This window comes from Medicago truncatula, chromosome 6 (assembly GCF_003473485.1).
Source record: "Medicago truncatula cultivar Jemalong A17 chromosome 6, MtrunA17r5.0-ANR, whole genome shotgun sequence".
In the NCBI taxonomy this organism is placed as follows: Eukaryota; Viridiplantae; Streptophyta; class Magnoliopsida; order Fabales; family Fabaceae; genus Medicago; species Medicago truncatula.
In genome coordinates, this window is record NC_053047.1 from 15,421,071 (window position 1) to 15,442,231 (window position 21,161).

General features: G+C 33.5%; 4 protein-coding genes across 4 annotated transcripts; 3 read left to right on the top strand and 1 right to left on the bottom strand.

Moving 5' to 3' along the window:
* The first annotated feature begins 266 nt into the window (after positions 1-266).
* LOC25496270 (polyadenylate-binding protein 2) lies at positions 267-4,908 on the top strand. Its single transcript, XM_039826942.1, is given in 22 exon segments — positions 267-338; positions 476-607; positions 1,117-1,195; positions 1,198-1,251; positions 1,254-1,296; positions 1,298-1,332; positions 2,565-2,595; positions 2,597-2,724; positions 2,727-2,882; positions 2,885-2,986; positions 2,989-3,040; positions 3,042-3,148; positions 3,151-3,317; positions 3,419-3,467; positions 3,470-3,495; positions 3,577-3,666; positions 3,850-3,874; positions 3,961-4,182; positions 4,185-4,243; positions 4,340-4,369; positions 4,371-4,535; positions 4,615-4,908. Coding segments are annotated over 22 exon segments (2,118 nt in total).
* A 1,495-nt stretch (positions 4,909-6,403) lies between these two features.
* On the bottom strand, positions 6,404-12,312 carry LOC120575994 (uncharacterized). The gene is made up of 4 exons (XM_039826943.1): positions 12,243-12,312; positions 11,830-12,162; positions 10,402-10,530; positions 6,404-6,642 (listed from the first exon to the last, which is right to left on the bottom strand). The coding sequence occupies exons 1-4, from the start codon at positions 12,265-12,267 to the stop codon at positions 6,404-6,406; spliced, it is 726 nt and encodes a 241-aa protein (XP_039682877.1). The 5' UTR covers positions 12,268-12,312.
* A 3,466-nt stretch (positions 12,313-15,778) lies between these two features.
* On the top strand, positions 15,779-16,258 carry LOC120575995 (DEAD-box ATP-dependent RNA helicase 39). Its single transcript, XM_039826944.1, has one exon. The coding sequence runs from the start codon at positions 15,779-15,781 to the stop codon at positions 16,256-16,258; it is 480 nt and encodes a 159-aa protein (XP_039682878.1).
* A 346-nt stretch (positions 16,259-16,604) lies between these two features.
* Positions 16,605-18,959, top strand: LOC120580842 (DEAD-box ATP-dependent RNA helicase 39). Its single transcript, XM_039834998.1, has 4 exons — positions 16,605-17,503; positions 17,616-17,792; positions 18,459-18,602; positions 18,706-18,959. The coding sequence occupies exons 1-4, from the start codon at positions 17,315-17,317 to the stop codon at positions 18,736-18,738; spliced, it is 543 nt and encodes a 180-aa protein (XP_039690932.1). The 5' UTR covers positions 16,605-17,314; the 3' UTR covers positions 18,739-18,959.
* The last annotated feature ends 2,202 nt before the right edge of the window (positions 18,960-21,161 follow it).

The window sequence follows — 21,161 nt, forward strand, 5'->3', positions numbered from 1 at the left end:
AACTGGTCCAATTCCAACAACATTCCTGTCACCTTGGCTGTCTGATTGTTTGGTGTAAGACGACCCACAAGAGGATATAAATTTTCACCCAACATCTGTTCAACCAACAAATCAAAGAAAGTATATTTACCGTACCATGATATTGGCAACAATAAATTATAGTAATCAACACAATATTGCAAATCTTAAAGAAAATTCAAAGATGTACATATAACTAGTAAACTTTTACATACCGTGTTGATTTTCCCGAGTAGCAGACGCCAAAGATGGATTTATCGTTTGACCTTCAGAAACGGCAGATGGATCCACACCATTCGACCATTACACATAAACCCTTGGTCGGTGTTGCGAGGTAGCATCTAGATTGAAAATGAAATTTTTCCAAATGTGAGGAATCAATTACTAGAAATTTATTTACAAAACAATGAAGCGCACACTTCAAGAATAAATACTGGTTTGCTGGACTTGTTGGAAGTTCCAACTGGACGCATACCCATCCCGTGTCCAGGATGACCTTGCCTCTGAAGTTGGTATGGCAGGATGTAATTTGGAGCAACTGCAGATCGCATACCTGGTATCAATTGTTGCTGGTATCCGTATCAAGTTGGTATGGGAGGATGTATTAGTTAGCATATTCATTAATTAATTGATTTAGAAAATAAGTGTATTAGGAAGCTTCCATCTGTGAGTGTATCAAAAAGTTTTTTTTCCAATTAACATTTATGTGAAGGTCAACTCAACATGCAGCAAATAAAACAAAATAATACAGGAAAATAATACTTTGTCAAAGTCAAGTCAAGTCAAATTGCGTCACAATTAAAAAATAAATAAATAAAATAAAACGCTGCTATTCGATTCAGCAAATAGTCATATAAAATCCTTGTATCACACAACCTTATTCACTCCAAAGAAAACCAGTTCTTCCTTACAGTGTTGAAAGAAAACCAGAAAACCAATCCTTACAGTGTGAAAGAAACCAGAAAACCAGTTCTTCCTTACTGTAAGTTTTTTTCTTCTCACTCTCTTTCTTTATTGTTTTTTTTTTTTTAATTTTATTCACAATAAAAATGTTCTCTACTGTTACATTGTTCAGTGTTGAAGCAATGGCAGCAATAGTTTCATCACCAAAGATCGTGTTCCAGCAGCTTGACCAGTGCTGGAAGATTTGAGAATTCTTCTTTGTACGTCGGTGATCTTCAAGGAACGTAAATGATGCGCAGCTGTATGATCTGTTCAGCCAGATTGCCCCTGTGATTCTGTTAGGGTTTGCAGAGATCAGATGACCAGTCATCTCTTGATATGGCTATGTTAACTACTCCAACGCTCGTGATGGTTTGTATTTCGAGTTTCATTCTTTTATTATGTGTTTTTTTGAATTCAATCTTTGGATCTTTGGATTATAATTTTTTTTTTTTTTGAGGAGGATCATAATTCTTGTTGGTGGAATGCATTGATTGTTTGAATACCTTATTGAATTTATTTTGTTTGGAGAGAAAAGATAAGGTTAGGTTTTTCAAAACTTATTGCAAATCTTAATTAAATTTGATGACTATATATGATTACTAATGTACATTATTTTTTCTGAAGTAGTAAAAGCCTAGTATTTATAATCAGTTTTTAAAGTTTGGTTGTGTCTGAGATTCTTTCATATTTGTCATTTAAATCGTGGTAGAAATTCTTTGTTTGTGTTGAAAGTGTTGTCAAGTAATACGTCTGCAATTGCGTTAATGAAGTGATTGTGGAAATATCATAACCTTGGCATCGTGACTACTAAAGTTGTTAAGATTTTCCCAACTTGTTGCAATTCTTAATTGATTTTATGACTCTAATTACAAAGGAGTAAAGTAAATCCTTTTTCTGAGTAAAACCCAGTAATTAAATTATGTTTTTATTCATGGTAATCGGGATTCTTCAATCCCTATTTTAAATGTTATTAATCATTGGAGCCGTGTTACTAACATGCAAACATTAAAAATCTTAGTCACAATTTCTGATGTGGCTATCTTTGAAACCATGTTCAACTCATTCATGATTTAATCATTGTTGCGATCCTTGGTAAGGTAGAAAGTTGTTGTCAAAAACGACTAATGCGGCTGCAATGTTGGCAATAGTCTATGCATCAATGGTAGTCAGTTCTGCAATAGTAATGTGACTGTGGAAATATCATAAACCTTGGCAACATGACTACCAATGACGCGTAGGCTGTGTTTAGAGTATTATTTTATATTTGGTTACTGATTGGTTGAGTTGGGAAGTATATCATTCATATTCACAAATTATAATTAAAGCCCTACAATTCGACCATCCCTAATTAAGGCAAACCAAATTGCAGCCAGCCTGTAATCTGTCAACAGTTGTAACAGCTTAATTAAGTTGGGTTGAGGTGTGGGTTTAGGCTCATATTGTCTATTGAACTGATAAGCTGATTTTGTGATGATGAGTTACGTTCGAAATTGAAGTGCATATTATATGACAATGAATTATTAATAAAGAAAATGTGTTCAATTTATAAAAACATTGTTTTATCTATATTTGTTCTTTAACTTCAAAAATTTGTACTGCAGCTGCTAATGCGATGAAGAGTTTGAACTATGTTCTCTGAACGGAAAGCCCATTCGTATTATGTTTCTCATCGAGACCCTCTCATTCGTAAAACTGGATTTGCAAATCTGTTCATTAAGAATCTAGAAACATCAATAGATAACAAGGCATTGCATGAAACTTTTCTGTTTTTGGAAATGTGCTTTCTTGTAAGGTTGCTATGGATAGCAATGGTCATTCTAAGGGACATGGTTTTGTTCAATTTGACAATGATCAGTCTGCAAAAAATGCTATTGAAAAGTTGGATGGCATGCTGATGAATGATAAGAAAGTTTATGTAGGGTATTTGTTCGGCGTCAAGAAAGGTCATCACCTAAGTTCACTAATGTGTATGTGAAAAACCTTTCTGAATCATACACTGATGAGGACCTTAAGCAGCTTTTCAACCTTTTGGTGTAATAACAAGTGTTGATATGAAACATGAAAATGGTAACTCTAAAGTTTTGGTTTGTGAATTTCCAAAGCTCAGATTCAGCAGCTACTGCTGTTGAGAAGTTGAATGGGAGCACAACGAATGATGGGAAGGTTTTATTTGTCGGGAGGGCTCAGAAAAATCGGAAAGGGAGGCAGAGTTGAAAGCTTTCTTTGAGCAAGAAAAGCTAAAAAGATATGAGAAATTCAAGGTGCTAATTTATACTGAAAAACATTGATAAGAGTCTTAATGAAGAAAACTGAAGGAGCTGTTTTCTGAGTTTGGAACAATAACATCTTGCAAGGTATATACTTCCATGTTTGTGTAACATGCATTTGTGTCATTACTCACTTCATAATTATTTGAATATCTGAAAGTATAACTGCATTTAATATGTTTCTTCAGGTAATGTCTGATGCTCGTGGACGCAGCAAGGGCGTCGGTTTTGTTGCTTTTACACACCTGAGGAAGCGAGCAAAGCTGTATGTCGTTTGTTATTTGTTAAAAAAGATTTTGCACAGCCTTTTTTATGAGATGCTTGATTTGTATTATGTTTTTTTTAGATCAATGAAATGAATGGGAAGATGATTGGACAGAAGCCAGTATATGTTTCTGTGGCCCAACGCAAAGAAGAAAGGAAAGCTCAATTGCAGGTAAAACTTGTCTTTATCTTGTAAATATATTATTTAAATTGACCTCGTAATTAAATATGGATATAATCAATTACAATTTTGATTTGTATACAACATAAATTTTTCTTTGTAGTTTTTATTTGTAGCATTGATTTAGTAATAAGTTATCAATTTCCTATTTTTGTTCATATGATGGTCTTTCAGAAACATGCTTACTTTCATTTTTTTGGTTTTCGATCTTTAACAAATTTAGTCTTTCTTACATTGTATTTTGTACAAATTCAACAGTTAGATCACAAGCTTGTGTAATTGCAGGCACATTTTCTGCAATTCAAGTATCGGGTGGAAATGCTGGATACCATTCAAGTGTACAAAGACTTGCTCCGCAACAATTTTATTATGAGCAAGGTACATTTGTCTCATGGCGCCTCAGCCAAACGATACAGTTTCCAGCCACAGTTCATGTCAGTGTGGGAACTGGCTTTGTTACTCCAAATTACTTGCTGCCATACCACCTTCAGAGGCAGGGACATCCGGGAATACGATGGGTGGGCGTCCAGCTGGTAACTTCCAGCAAGTCCGACAGAAGAAAAACCAAGTATTTATTCCGTAAATCTAAGTTTTTTTTTTGTAATAATATTACTAAATAACTCGTAACCCCAACATTTAAAACAAATTTAATTTTTGAATCTAGATGCTACCTCGTAACCCCAATCAAGGCTTAAATACAATGATCAAAATGGCGTGGGTATGTCTTTAGATCCCGGAAGTCAATGATGGATCCATCTGCGAGTGCTGCAACCTCCACTGGCAATCACCATCACGGTCCATTGTCTAACAACTCGCTTGCTTCAGCTTTGGCTTCTGCTTCTCAAGAAAATCAACATCGGGTATGTAAAAATTTGCTAGCTATATGTTAACCTTTGATTTTCTGTGTCAATATATTATAATGTATTGTTGGTTAAACAGATGCTGGAAGAACATTTACATCCTCTGGTGGGTCGTCTTGCACCAACCATTCAGACTGCAAAGGTGACAAGAATGTTGCTGGAAATGGACCAGTCAGAGGTCATTCATCTGATCGAGTCACCTGAGGAGCTGAAGATGAAGGTTGCTGAGGCTATGCGATTCCTTCGTGATGCTTCACAAGGTCCTGCAGTTGGTGATAATGCTCATAATCACTTAGTGAATGAAATAATCTTAGATGTTGTTTTGGATACTTGTCAGGATTTTCCCCCTTTTCTATTAGGATTTTTGTATTAAGGATTTCATGTGTTACATTAATGATTAGTTGGGAATCCCTTTCCCTTGTTTGGAATTAATTTTTCTTCCTGCAGGTGAATCTAATTTAGATTGAGGAATTCAATCCAAGTGGATTAGTTTCCAAATCTGTGGTGAAAGAAAATTCGCCCAAATGTATATCATATAGTTGTGAAAACAGCATATGCCTAAAGTTTTGTCAAGTATACGATCCAATATTCAATTATCTGTCGCTACATCATTTTTTCTACGAGTTTCAAACATAGTATGTTTGATTCCATTTTTGGATGAGGCAAAACTTGCAGCAGTGGCAGCAAGCAAATCCGCAACACGCGGAGTAGCCTTCCTTCGTTAAACGGCTATAAAATGAGTTCAAGTTGTTTGAATATGGTTACGGAACCATAACAATAAATCAGTCCTTTGCATAATTGATATCATTCAGATTTAAATCTGATTATTTTGAATCAATCAATTACTGCTATACTACTTTGTTGGTTCTAACAAGTAATTAGCAATTTCCAAGAATTATACTATGCATATTAAACCAATAAGCTAGAAATCAAAGCATAGTACATAATACTCTCTCTATCTCATTATAAGTGTCTTGTTTGAGTTGTATCTGGTTCTTAAGAAATCAATTAGTTTTGTTGATTTAATGTTGCAATGAATTTCATTTTAATGATTTCAATGCAAAATATAATTAATGTTTCAATTGCATTCTAAAGTGACATTTAATTTTAAACAAGAAAATATTACAGATAAGACACTTATAATGAGATAGAGAGAGTATTCTCGAGTTGAAGTTCTCTGAATTTCTTTGTAGCAGCTGTGCTGAAACACTAGATCTTAAAAATGTTATTCTATCGAAAAAATTATACCCAAGTAAAAACATGTAACGGCGCAAAAGTTAAAATACCAAAATGGACCAAATTTTAGTTATGGACCAAAGTGATACCAACAAATTAGGTAAGGGACTAAAATAGCAATTAAGCCTAAAAAGAAAAGGAAGGAGAAAATTTGTACACAAGATTTACGCGATTCGATAAATGTTACTGTCCCAAATTCTTAATAGAGAGTAACTTCACGATCGATCAAAATATTGAAATATATTATATTAAAGAACTCATTGATTCTTGTCCCTTTCATACTCAATGGTATGGGAATCAATCTCCTTGTTGAAAATATCCTTCAATATTAGCATCATGATGATTTGGAAGTGATTCATCAGTTATTTGATGGATAAGAATGTATGTAATAATGTTACTCATGCAAGAATAGTTTGAATACAAATTTAGCTTGAATACGAGTATAATACCATATCCAAACCCTACAATTGGAAATTCATTTAAATGAGAGCAGAAGAAACATGCGTGGAGTTGTTAGATTATTTGTACACTTATACAGAATCAAACACTTTTATGTAATACCTGATTTTATAAAAGTCACATAAAATCAGGGTGAATATCATCTTCTACTCTTTGCTCGCCAGTTATGGCCTCTAAGATGTCATTGCTGTTCCATGAACCTGAAGTGTCTTGAAGTTGAAGCCTCTCTTATTGTATCCATGTTCTAAGTTGTCCTCAGCTAAGTAATCATTCCATTTGGAGGTTGAAGTGTTGATTGCTTGTTTGCATTTCTGAGTCCTCTGATTAGCTGATGTAACTATACTATTTCTCTGTGAATTGCTTTCAGTCAATACTGTGATTCTTCTCTGATCTTTTACTGGCTCTCCTGCATCTGTGTGAATCAAGATACTGTCAATTCCAATCAACCCATATATAAAGTAAGGTCTTGTCTTTTAGTATACTTTCTTCTCTTACATATATCACAAAGATGTATGTATTTTTTTAAAGAAAAGAATTTGGAAGAAAATTTATATTTTCTGCATTGTGAAACGACCTAGAGATCTATCTGACCCACTCATCCCTCTACACAAATGCCAAGGGTTTATGTTTCAGATGTGGTGGTACGTATCACCCCACTTTACACATGTCCAGAACACTTTTGCGTGTGCTGATTTTGGGTGAAGGAGAGTCGGTGAACGAAGACGGTGAGATTGTGGCTATGGAGATGGAAAAGGAACAATTACAATTGATGAAAAGATGAATAACTAACTGTAAGAAAATAACAAGACTGTTAACAACCTAACAGTCTCCAAAAGCACTAGGCTCCCACAATTCATGTAATGTGAATTGTTCTGCTAACAGAAAACTCAGCTGAGAGACTCTCTCTCCACTACCCCTTATATAATGCTAGTTCCATGCATCATTCCCTCCACGTCATTACCCTTCATGCCTTTCTTATGTTTTCTCTCATAAACTCTCCATACTTTGGGCTTTTGACCAAAGTCAAGGCCCAATTGCTCATCAGCATTTCTATCACCCACTCACCCCTCTACACTAACACTGTGTTGCCTTAAGAAAATCACTGGAGCACCAAACTTCGTTCCATTTGGTTTCCCTACCGTTCAGTCAAAAGATCATTTGTATGTGTGGTTTTTCAGTTCCAAATAATAGCTTAATAATATTAAACTCTGATATCATTAAAAGCATGTGGTTATTTGACCTTTTTTTCCCTTGAAGCTCAAGTATATCAAATTGCATAGATAATTATCAAGGCAACGAGTTTAGTTCATTTGACTTCTGTTTTCTATTCTTAGCATCGTCGAAAGAAATTAATGATTGGAGTTAAATGTATTTCAAAACAAATTGAATGTACTTAGCAAGGTGGACAAGTATAAAGCAGGGCTAGGCTTTCCAGCATGTGGTGGATTACAATGAAATATTTACCCCTGTAGCAATACTGTGAGGATGATTACAGCTCTAAATGCACATAAAAAAATGAAAGCTATACCAGCAAGATGACAATTCTACCTTTTTTCTTGGTAAACTCAGTGAAAATGTATATATGTTGGACAACCAAAGGTGTGTCTGAAGCATAGTAGTTAATAGCGGATAGCGGAGCGTAGCGGCCGACCCCAAAATGCTGTAGCAGGATAGCGCATAGCGCTATGACGGCTATTTCATAAAAACAAAAACAACAAAAATAAGGAAACAGAGAGAGCAGAATAGAGTTTTATATGAACAAAACAGAGGATTGTTTGTACAAACTACAAACAGAAACAGAGAGAGCATAATGGAGTTTGGAAGATCCGGATCCTCTCCAGTTTACTACCTCCTGCCATCTCTCCTGGCTGTTTTCCATCGTCCGATCAATCCAATGGTTAAAAAGAGAAAAATAAACAATCTAGAAACAGAATTAATTATCAAGCACAGACCTCTTCTTCTTTCTACAAGCACGTGCATCGGCGATGAGTTAGACTTCGAATGAGCATTGAGCACAACGTTTTCACGACGGCGGGTTGGCGCACAACGGAGAAATAGATTATGCATCAAAAATATCTGGGTTGTGAAAATGGAGAGCAGTTCAATAACAAAACAAAAACCGCAACTGAATCTTTGAGATGACCGATAATTTTGCAATTTACTATTCAATTCACTCTCAACTGCTCTCTCTTTGTTCACTCTTTCTGACTTCAATAACAGTGGCATCTTCTTCTTCCTTTTTCCCTCTATTCAATTCAATTAATAATTTCTCAATATTTCTACCATTTTAGGTTTTTTTATTTAATTTTGAATTTGTTCAGAATCAAATGAATAAACTGTGTGTGGTTATAAAGGGATTTTAAAGATGAAGAAAGAAACATGATTGATGGGAAGTTCGGGAAAACGGAGAGGGAAGTGTAAAGAAGAAATAGAAATGAAGTTTGTTCTCTCTCTTTAAAACTGTTCTTTTATATTTTATTTTTTTATTTATTTACTTTATTTGTCAGCCATTGGATCAGCGGCAGGATGATGGCAGAACAAATATGCTGCAGGAGATGATCCTATTCCGAGTTTGGAATCAATAATAACAAAGAAAACTAGAACAAAAAAGTAACAGGACAATAGAGTTTTGAGATTGTTAAACAAAAAAATAACAGGATAACAGAGCAAACACGACAAAGTAGAGGAAGATTTACAGCAGAGGTGAAGAAGTTTTCCAGAACAGCAGAAAAGCAGAGGAAGATTTACAGAAATACCCTTGTTTTTTTTAAACCAAGGACAATTTTGTATTTTCTCTTAAAATGAAATAGCGGTTCTAAACCGCAAAACTGCTACGAAGGGTTGCGCCGCTATAGCTCCACCATCTCACACCGCAACACTATGGCTTGTTGCGTAGCGCTCCGGCACCGCACCGCACCGCATGGCCGCTATAGCGGCGGTATTGACTACTATGATCTGAAGTACCTGTCAGTACCTAGTATAAACTTATTTTTCGTCATCAGTTTAAAGGAAGGAATGTGAGGATAAGATATGTTATGGTAAGTTAGTTGGGTTAAGATTTTTCTATTTTAAATAAGATCCTAGATCACAGCTTTATGTTTTCCTTATTTAATCATCTTGAAGCCTCAATTATGCTATCAATAAAGTAAGGTTTTCACTCATTAAGTTAACAATACTGCACTTATATATATAGCATAAAGTTCTCTGTATCACTGTGAAGCCAGGTTCCTTTGGTATGAATATTGACAAAGTTAAAATTAAAGAAGACTGATTGTCATGTAGACTAATTTATTGTTTTTATCATTAGATTATTTGTTATCATAAAACAAATGTGAGAATGTAGATAAAAATACATTTGTAAATGATATCAAAACAATGTTGTCAGTCACAGATCGCAGGAAATAGTGGTTTGCTGAAATTCCGCCACACTACAATGATATAGAGCCTCTATAGCTGCTATTTGACAACACTTTGTACTAAATAGCTATCACAAAACAATAGCGGTTTGTTTAAATTTTGCTATTATTTACCGCCTCTATTTGACAACACTGTGTCAAACAAAGTAATTTGGAAAGATCAAATTCCAAGTAGTCTTGAAGGAAGTTCAAATATAGGTAGGAACTTAGTTTGTAAAGATCACAAAATATGTGGAACACAATGGTTGTTCAGAGGCATATCTGTTTAAATCTCTGTTTGTTGAAAGTTACCTTTTACTTTTAAGCTTTGGGGGCATATCTACTTATCTCGGTATTGCTTGGGAATTGAGACAGTGTTTTCAATTGTGTATCGGAAAAATAGTGGTTTATTCAAATTCAGCAATACTATAGTGCTTCTACAAGTATATGACCCAATTTGTGCCATTTGTTTGCTCTACCATTCAGTCAAAAGTTTGCAGCATCTATGGTTTCTCAGCGGCAAATAATAACCTAAGTGCCTAACTCTAATATCATCAAAAGCATATAGTTATTTGGCTTCTGTTTTTCACTGAAGCTCAAGTAGATCAAATTGCATAACAAACTAACAAATGCAATGATTTTACTTTCATTTTGTCTCTCTCATTAACTAACTACAATTGGTAAAATCTGTTGTTTTCTATTCTTAGCATCATCAAAACTAATAGAAAAATTTGAATTACTGATTACCGCTGACATAAGAAATAAGGAATATACACCTTCAGAGTTTTGGAACAGTGGGCTTTTAAAACGCCTGCCACATCTTGGAGTTGAATTATCCACCGATTTGCGCTTCTTGAGCATGCCATTGGGCAACTCAGTCACGACCAATGGCTCAAAGTCATCTTCTGTTCAATTCAATCGATCCAAAATGTATCAAAACCAGCACTACTTATCAAAACAAAAGCAACCTAAAGCTGTGAAAATGAACTATTTGCCATATCCTACATTATTAGTGTTACCTTTTCATACAGTATTATAGTTACCCTAAACTGATAAACTAAAGTCTATGACCATTCTATATCATCTTCTGTCGGCTCAATCCATGACTAAATCATACACTTCATGTTCAGGACAATCATTTGTTGCAGTCAAGAATAACACAATCACTCACTTCATAAATCAAAACAGTGTGAAATCAGTGATCACTTTCAACATCAGCTAATCAAATCCCAAACACTTTAAACAACTTTGATTATTATTAATGTGTTGAGCATAGTAACGGATTGCTATATACTCCTGTAGTTCTATGTATATTGCATAATTGATCCTAAAATTAAACCATCATGCTCAACTCAACTCACATGACATGATAACCAATATCCAAATCCAATCAATCTACAATTGTCAAAACAATAAACTACGTGATCATGTTATAACTAATTCATGTGTGTATATCTATGTTGCACCGACACTACAAATCGAAGGTGTATCTGACACGTGCCAGTCTAATATTGACACAACAGTTCTGCACACAGTTATATTCAATCACTTCAATTTTCACAAATTAGTACCGATGTCTACATGTGAATGTTTGTGTCGTGTGAGGTGCCTGCTATGTAGCACCAAAATTACAAATTTAAGCCATGTTTGGTGTCTGACTCTGACACATGTTAGTGTCCAATAACAACACATTGTTATACTCAAGCACTTCAATTTTCACAAATTATTATGATGTCTAGATGTGAGTGTTATTGTCATGTCAGGTATGAATCGCTTACAATTACACGGACGCCAGACATGACACTACGCTGACCCATGGACACTGATAATTGTCTGAAAAATAAAATTATTGAATGCAATCACATGAGTCATGTCTGTGTCAACAACACGCGTTGGTGTTACGTAGTCAGGTGTATGTATGTGTCAATGCTTCGCATGTGTACACGGGCACCGAACACGACAATGACACGTCGACACTGATAATTATTTGAAAAATAAATAATTGAATGTAATCATATGTGTTAGTGTTGTGCCATGCCAGTGTCGGACACGCCTTCAATCAGAAATGTGGGTGTGTATGTATATGTGTCAATCCTTCACAGAAGCATACTTCAAGTTTTACTTCAATTTAATTATTATCAAACACTAAAATTCTATAACAATTAATTATATAATTGAAATTAAAAAAGTAAAAAGTAAATAACCATGTTGTTGTTGTTCGTCTCTCTCAGTAGCACGATGATCGTCATTATCGAGATACACACTCCAATCAGTAGTACAGTTCTTCTTATTGTTGAAATCAGCTGGAAATTCATATTCTCCGCGAACATGTTCCTCTGGTGTAGGATTTAGGGTTCCGGCGAGGAGCCACTGCTGTTGATCATCTTCTTCAATGGACTTTCTGGACATATTGACGGATTGAACGAAAGAGCGAATGTCCTTAGCTTTGTAACCTTGAGCGAAGATTTTGCGAACAGATTGTTTTGATTGCACACAACGCAGTTCCATTTGTTGCTGCTTTTCTTCTTTTGCTTTACCTGAATTTAATGAATTAGGGATTGGAAGAGAGGGAGAGAGAGAGAGAGAGAGAGAGAGAGAGAGAGAGAGAGAGAGAGACCTGCATGGTGGAGCAATTGAAGCATTGAAGAGCGATAAACAGTGTTGAAGACGCCATTGTTGTGTGAGAATTGAAATTTTGGGGGAGAAATAGGTTTCTATGTTTGGCGCTTAACTTTTCAAATATGGAGGTGAGAGAGGGAATTGAATTTCGCATTAGTAAATAGTCAATTTTCCTCTGAAATTGTAAGTTTCATCAATTTCCCCCCTGAAATTAACAAAACTTCAATTACCCCTGAAATTTCACAACGTTAGTCAATTTACCCCTCCGTCAATTTTTCTGTTAGTGAACATGACGTTTTACAAATACCCCCTGAAGTTTTGCATTTATGTGCAAATGCTCCCAAACTTAAAATTTATATTATTTTTTCTTAAAACAAACAATTAATAGTTAAATATTAAAACTAACTATTAATTTGAATTTGGAAAAATACATGCATATATACATCAAAATAGGCTCAAAATGGGAAAAATATGTATTTTAAATGAAATAAGGGATGATGTGATTAATAGGGTGAGTTTAATTGTTTGACAAATGAAGGAATAAGTTAAAAACAAGAGTGAAGGAAAATATAAATAAATTGATATAATTTAAATCAAAATATAATGTCTAAGAAAACATTATGTCATTTAATACATTTTATTTGATTATATATGTTTTTTCAACTCCAATAATAGTAGCTTATATTAATATTAATTATTGTTTTAAAAAAAAAATATAAAAATGGCATTACATAAGTAACTATATCAAATTTTAAAAAAATTTACAAAAAGATACTTGAAATTAGTAATATTGTTAAAAATAAAAAAAAAAAATATACTAATCGAAAATGTGGGGGGGAGATTAAAAAAAAAAGAAAACAAATTTAAAACTAAACGATTAATTTTTTTTTTTTTTTTTTTTTTTTTTTTTTTTTTTTTTTTTTTTTTTTAAATTTAAATATTAAAAAAAAAAAAAAAAAAAAAAAAAAAAAAAAACTAATAAATCATGAACGAAACTGAATCAAACGTAATTAATTTAGTTCACTTTCAGTATTGTTAGTAATAATTTGATTTTTTTTTTAAGTTCAGTTCTTTTCAACAGTTCAGTCTGATTTATAATTTTTTTTTCCACCATAGTTATTGATATAACAATGAAGGACTCAAATTAGTAAAACTTCCTTTACTTTGTACGGTCATGAAGTGTGTTATGTAGTTATTGATGATATTCTTTCATTCTGCACTTTGTTCACTTTAGATTAGATGACTCAAATCACTAAAACTTACATGGCCTAAGATTAAGATGGTAGAGTTACTGTATTAAAAATATATATATAATATATATATATATATATATATTATATATTATCAAGTAGCATAGTATTTAAAATTCACCTTTAAAATTATTAATAGATGTTTGAAATTCAAACTTCAGTTCATGCATGTATTATGTAATGTTCCTATTAAATTTAACTTTATTTTAAAAAAAAATACATTGAAAAGACTTGCTATTTCTATCATACAATGATGGTCTATTTTATCATTTCATACGTATTAAAAAAACAAAAATTTATAAACAAATAAAAGTGGAACAATATTATTTAGGAGAAAAACTTATTTTTATATTGTTAAAAAAGTTAAGAATCATACGAAAAGCATAAGGAATTGTACAATTTTCTTCTATTATTTATATTATTTACTCTTGTGTCTCACTTTTACTACTACACATATTAAAATATATTTGAATTGTTTGTAAAAAATATATATTTGAATTATAAGAGATGTATAAGATATTAATTAAATAATATAATCGGAGAAAAACAATTAATAATTTTGTACCGTATACAAACATTTAGTTTATGTTTACTTTCTGAAATCATTTTATAATTTATATAATTTTACCTAATCAAAATAAGGTAAAAGATTTTTGAATGGAGAATGGTTTGTATTCTTTTTTAAAACAATGAGAGTATTAAAAGAGTTGTTTTTATAATGAGGGGTTGTTGTACCGAGTTCTAAAAGCTCGATACGGTGAGGTGGGGGGCGGTTGAAGGAGGGGGCAGCCATTGTTCTTCTTGCTGGTGGTCGTTGAGTAGGATCTGTGAGGGGGTGTGTGAGGCTGTTGGGAGGTGGTTTGATGATAACATCTGTCGGTTAGTCGGTGATGGAAGGAATATTTTATTTTGGCATGACAATTGGGTAGGAGAAATTCCGTTGAGTCTTAAATTTTCCTGATTTTTTTATTTGGCTGTGAATAAGGAGTGTTTGGTGGAGGAGTTGTCGAAGTTAGGATGGGCGGATGGAGGAAGGGGTGGGTGTTGCGTCCCCGATTGTTAGCATGGGAGGAGGAGAGTGTGAGGGAGTGTTCTGTGTTACTTCATAACGTTGTTTTGCAGGAAAAGTTCATGATACTTGGAGGTGGTTGTTAGATCCTATTCATGGATAGGACTCTTGTTGACAACGTCTGACATAAGTATATTCCTTCAAAGGTGTCTCTGTTTGTGTGGTGCCTCCTTCGAAACAGACATCCTACTAAAGACAATTTGGTGTGGCGGCATGTCCTTCAGCCTAATTATACGGCGTGTGTGTCAGGGTGCGGGGACTCGGAAACGCCAACACATTTGTTTTTAGGATGCGACATATTCGGTTCTCTTTGGTCTCATGTGTGACACTGATTGGGTATTTCTTCGGTTTTATCAGGTGACATTCGACATCATTTCCTTCAGTTTACTAATATGGCGGGTTTGCCTAGATTCACTCATTCCTTCCTGAGAATAATTTGGTTTGCTTCTGTTTGAGTACTTTGGAAGGAAAGGGATAATCATGTCTTCCAAAATACGGCTTCTAATTCTTCTATTCTAGTTGAAAAAGTTAAACTAAACTCATTCTTGCGGCTGAAATTAAAACATGTGACTTTTAGCTATAGTTATCATGAACGGTGGAAACATTCTCTCCTTTGTATGAGTGTCCACGTGTAATTTTTTTTTGCCTGTTTTGTTAGTGCTTTCATATTTCTGGCACTATGATTTTGTAAATATTCTTGGTTGGTTTATCTTTTGCACGACTTGTGCAAGCCTGCAGGATGAATCAATTTTATTTATAATATATCTCATTTGTTAAAAAACAAAGAATTGTTTTTATTATTACTTGAAATACATCATTCAAAGCTACCATTTTATATCTCTCAATACAATGATTCATTGTTTAAAGTCTGATATCTAATTTTATTTAGGGAAAAGTCTCATATATTCGTATTAACAAATAAAAACGAATACATATTTAAAATAAAAAAGTTTCGTCTAATTTTGGAGAAAAAAAATTGACAAAAAGGGGAGTGCAGAGTGAAGATGTAGAGTGTAAGCAACATTTCTTAGAAAGTGTAATTCCATGGAAATGGTTCATTTTGTCCAACCAAACAAACCCAACAGAATCAAACTAAAAAAAAAAGACATAAACATTTTTTTTGACGAAAAAAAAAACACAAAACCTTGGCAGCAGCTCCGAAACCTCAACCTCTGTTCCCTCTTTCCTCAAAACCAAAAATCACAAAGAGAAGCCATGAAAAGAAGAATCACAAAGCTTCTAAGCCTCTCATTTTCATCTCTACAATCTCAAATTCAAAATCATCACCAACCACTCTCAAAATCACTACCACCAACTTCTTCTTTCTCAACATTTTCCAACTCTGAAAGAGATTCACTCATTCTCCAACAGTTCAAACAAAGAAAACTCAAAGGGTCATCAAATTCAGTTTTAAATTCAAGTTTTGATGATACTAATGATGAGAAAATGATTCAAAATGGTTTGAAAAATGGTACTATGGTGGTTGGTGGCTTTAAGGAGTTGGGTATGAGTGATGAGCTGATTGAGGTTATGGAAGAGATTGGAGAGTTTGTGCCAAGTGAGATACAGTGTGTTGTTATTCCAACTATTTTGGATGGGAAGAGTTTGTTGTTGAGTTCACCTTCTCAGCATGATAGGACTTTGGCTTACTTGTTGCTCTTATTCAGGTTCATGAAATTCTCTTTTCTTACATAAGGTTTTGAGCCTTTTCAATTTTTAAGGTTTTTTATTTAGTGAATGTTTGATTCTGATGTGAAAAAATTGGTTTTGAATGAACTGGTTTTAGTTAAAAGTGAGTTGAATGTATAGCAGTGTATGTTTGGTTCTGCGGTTACAACAATTGATTTTAAATGCATTGATGTTGTGAAATTGATTTTATCCAAACATAATGTTTGTTGTGAAATAAATAATTGACTGTAATTAAAACCAATACTAGATTATGTTTGGGTAAAAAACTGCATACAATAAACCAAAATGGTGGGACCCTTTCTCAGACTCTGTGTATGCGGGAGCTGTAGTTCACTAGACTACCCCTTTTAAGTTGAACAGTGTTAAGTATGAAACTTAACACTGTTTTAAGTTAGAATTGATTCTAATGCAAAATCAAATCTAATAGTCATAGCCCGAACCTGTCAAACTTAACTATAAGTCTCTAGATTCAATTTTGTCTCCTCCAAAAGTGGAACTCCTTGTGAGATTGGCGTTGATTATAAAGTGCTAATAAGGAGATAGAAGACTTGTTTGATGAATATTTGTGATAGAGGCAAGATACAATGCTAGCTAGGGACAACTGTGTTTTGTCATTTTAAAAATTTCTTAAAATGCTGAATATGTTTCGAAAGGTTGTAAAAGAGAATAGCGAAGGAAATATTGAATTTATATTGTATCATGTTTTTTAGTTGAAGTGAAAATGAAACCAGAAAACATGGAAAACAGATCCTAAATTAAGGTTTTTGCCAATGTTTTAAATAATGGTCCGTGACCACGATTTGGACTGTGACATAGAGGTGTTTGATATGTCCAAAACAGCAGCCACATTTGACCGTGGTTCTCCGAAATATTAAGCATCACGACACCATCACAACTGTTATCACAACCACTATCTTGGTTTACATTTTGAAAAAAAAATGGTTTTGATTTCATTTATTTCAGGTTGATGTTAAGGTAAACTGTTCTATATTGGTTCCTCATTATTGTCTTGCACTGTAAAATCACACAGAAGATTTCTCAGTATCATATTCCAAATTCATTATGCCAACTTGTTTCATCCTTTTGAAACACTGTCCATTATTTATGATAGTTAATCCTATTGTTTTGTTCCTTCTACTTTCATTATTTCCTTGTCTAAAGATGCTGCGACGAGATAGAGAGTTGCTTGGTTCGAATTCAAAGTATCCTCGAGCCGTTGTTCTTTGTGCTTCAGAGGAGAAAGTTGAACAGGTCACTCTATCCCAACTACATACTATCATGATCTTGTCTGATTAGTTCTATAGAGTATGCATCTTCAATTCTTGATTTGGTTTTGATTTTTACAACTTGTTTTGCATTGCAGTGTTTTAATGCTGCAAGATATATCATCCATAATGCAGAAGTGAAGTCCGCAAAGAATCGTGCTTCATCAGATACCGAAAAATCAAATTCCTCAATTGGCTTGATGATTGGAACTCCTTATGAGATCCTTCAATACATTGAAGAGGGGACTATTGTTCCTGCTGAATTAAAATACTTGGTCAGTGTCACTTATTTATGAATACGTTAATATATTTTTTATCTTCCAATTTATGCTAATATCCTGTTTTAGTCTCTATAGGAAAAAGTATCTTCATTTCAGTCTCTATGGAATTAATTTATCTACACTGTCAGTGTATGGTAATATGAGGTTGTTGCGTTGGATGTGTGGTAAGACTAGATAGGAATTTGAAATGACCATATTAGAGAGAGTTGAGGTAGCACCTATCGTAGAAAAGATGGTGGAAAACAAACTTAGGTGGTTTGGACATGTAGAGAGAAGACCTATAGACTTTGTAGTAAGGAGAATAGATCAGATGGAGGATAGTCAGATCACTAGAGAGTAGAGACAAAGGAGGACCTAATAAAACTGTCACAGAAACTCTTAAGAAAGATTTAGAGATTAATAAGTTAGATCCAAATATGGTTTATGATATAACATTAGGGCGTAATTTGATCCATGTTTAGTAGGAAAATTATCAAGGTCTTATATTTAGAGATGAATGTTGAATTTTTTTAACTTTAGGGACCAAAGCTGAACATTAATATATGTGAACAGACTAAAAACATAAATAGCCCTAGTAAACTATGTAAAGACTTTCAGGTTATCAGTTCTTGGGAGCTCCAAACATTAATTAAATTTGTGTTTTTCATTTTCCTTAAGTAGGTATTGGACGAAGCAGATTCCATGCTTGGTAGCAGCAACATTGGTCCTGAAATTAATAAAATTATCAGACCATTACAACATAATGAATCAAAATCCAGTGTCAAAAGATTGCAAACGATCATGGCAATTTCAACTATAGCTGAGGTATGATTAGTAGATGAACACGTTGTTTTAGTATTTCAACTATTGCATGCTTAGGCTTCCATCATACTGGTGTGCTTATGAATTGATCCTTTCCGTATGGCAGGTTTTGGGTGAAGATTCGCCGATTGTGAAATGACTTGAGCGTGATCATGCCGGAAATATTTCTGCATTGTCTGTGGAAATGGAAGAAACAGAAGTTTTTCATTTGACAGAGTCTCTGGATGCTCTTAAGAAAAATTGGAAGAAGCCATGAATTCCCTTTAGAAATAACACTAACATTTCGGTGTACAATTTCTCTAGGTTTGTGTAATATTTTACTGTAAATTACGAGTAATATAATTATATTTTCGTACCGAATCATAGAAATGGCATCGAGGAGGTGTTACAGTTATATTAAAATGCACATCCAACAAAAACATCATAATCAGTGTAGCTTTAAATTCTTGATTGAACATAGACATACTATTTACATTTTTAAAATATCTAAGGTAACTTTAAAGAAAGTCGCCGAGTGAACAAGGGATATCAAAATTTGCAAAGAATTAGTTAAACATTGACATATTGCATAATCTTGTATCATTACAGTAATGAGCAGATTCTTATAAACTAAACTGTTCAGTCTTTTCGGTATGAATAGGAAATTCTAAGAAAGTTAAGCAACAAACTTCTCTGATTTATGAAATGAATTAAGTGATTTAGTCTGGCTGAAGCAACTAATTGTCCACAACATATAGTGTTTGACATAGTCATGGTTAAAAACATACATATTAATCCTTCTGCTTCATAAAATACGGCTATATACGTTGCAGTAGTCACATTTTTATTGTCATGATATGAATTTTACATGAAAGCATAACTTTATTTATAATACAGATGGTTATAAGACATCCATATTTCTAACTATGATCCAATATTTCTAGCTATGAAGGTCTTGGGTCTCACCAACTCTTTGAGTCTATGCTCCCAACAATTTTTTTTGGGATGAAAAATAGATTGGTAAGAACACTAGAGCAAATTTAAGAGATAGTTGAAAACATTTTTAATTATGGCAAAGGGATGAACCACGACGAGGTTGTGAAAATGATATCTCTTGGACACAAACAATCAATCTGATTACGACGATCAGATAGAGTTTCTTGGTTCAAATTCAAACCTCCCGAGTTGTTGTGGTCTGTGTGCAATCGAGAGCACAAACAACAACAACTCTGGCAATTTGTATTTGAACCAAGCAACATTATCCTCGTCATCGTAATCAGATTGTTTGTGCCAAGAGATATCATTTTCACAACATCTTCGTGGTTCATCCCTTTGCCATGATTAAATAGAAAAAATGAATGAACTTTGATTATATGGCCAAATAATCATATTAATCCGTTGAAAATAACAGCCAATAAGATCTAAATGTTCTTAAAAGAAAATATTCATATTATAAATTGGTTTATATGATTGTATACCTAATCTACCAACCTAGAGATATGGCCTAATAAATTTAAAAATGTTAAGGAAAGTTATATAGGCATTCAAGCTATGCCTCCCTTGTCCTCGTGATTTTAGCTTAATTGACATGAACAATACATAATATATTCAAAATTCGGGATTTTCAAACCCCGGTCACCACCCAAAAAGCTATGCCTACCTTTAAAATTCAAATTTCATGGATTAAAAATTGTAAATCCCTATAAAGTTATACAATCATCCCATCCATTAACGGCATGAAAAATTCGCATAAAACCATTACTAACTTATTCTTTAATTTTTATATCTCAAACATCAAACGACAAAGAACAATAAAACTATATGAGTTAAGCTTCAACGTTTTTCTAGTGATAACTGTATTGTTTTTAAATGCAACAATTACTTGAGTCCACTCCATTCATATGCCGGTTACCCAACCGACACATAAATGGTGGAGCCCAAGTAATAGCAGCCTTTAAAAATAACACAATACCGACCGACATGGAAACATTGAAGCTTAATTTTTCTACAGTTTTATTGTTCATGTCGTTTGATGTTTGAGATATAAAAGCTGAAGAAAAAAATGTTTAGTGTTTCTTAAAGTCTCAAATAGTTGTGTATATACAAGAAGAACTTGTGTTAATCTTATACTCCCTCCATCCCAAATTGTACGATGTTTTGGCCATTTCATACGTATTAAGAAATGTAATTAATATTGTGTGGGGAAGAGAAATTATGAGTTGTTTTACAAAATTATCCTTAATAAATGGTATGGAAAAGATAAATGAAATAATTGAAAGAAGAAGAAGTAATTAATAGTTAAGGATATAATAGGAAAAGTAACATTAATATTTCATTGGTATTGTAAAACGACTTATAATTTAAGACATATTTTTTTTCCAAAGCGACATATAATTTGGGATGGGGAGTATATGCAGTCCATTGGTAACTTGCTGGAACGTGCAAAAACTAATTCCTAGTAATTAGGATTGATCAACGGATAATCCCTAGTTATTAGGATTGACCAATTATATGTATTGCGTTTAATTAGTCATGAAAAAGCACGTGAAGGTAGCTAGCTATATGATTTAGTCAAAAGAGCCG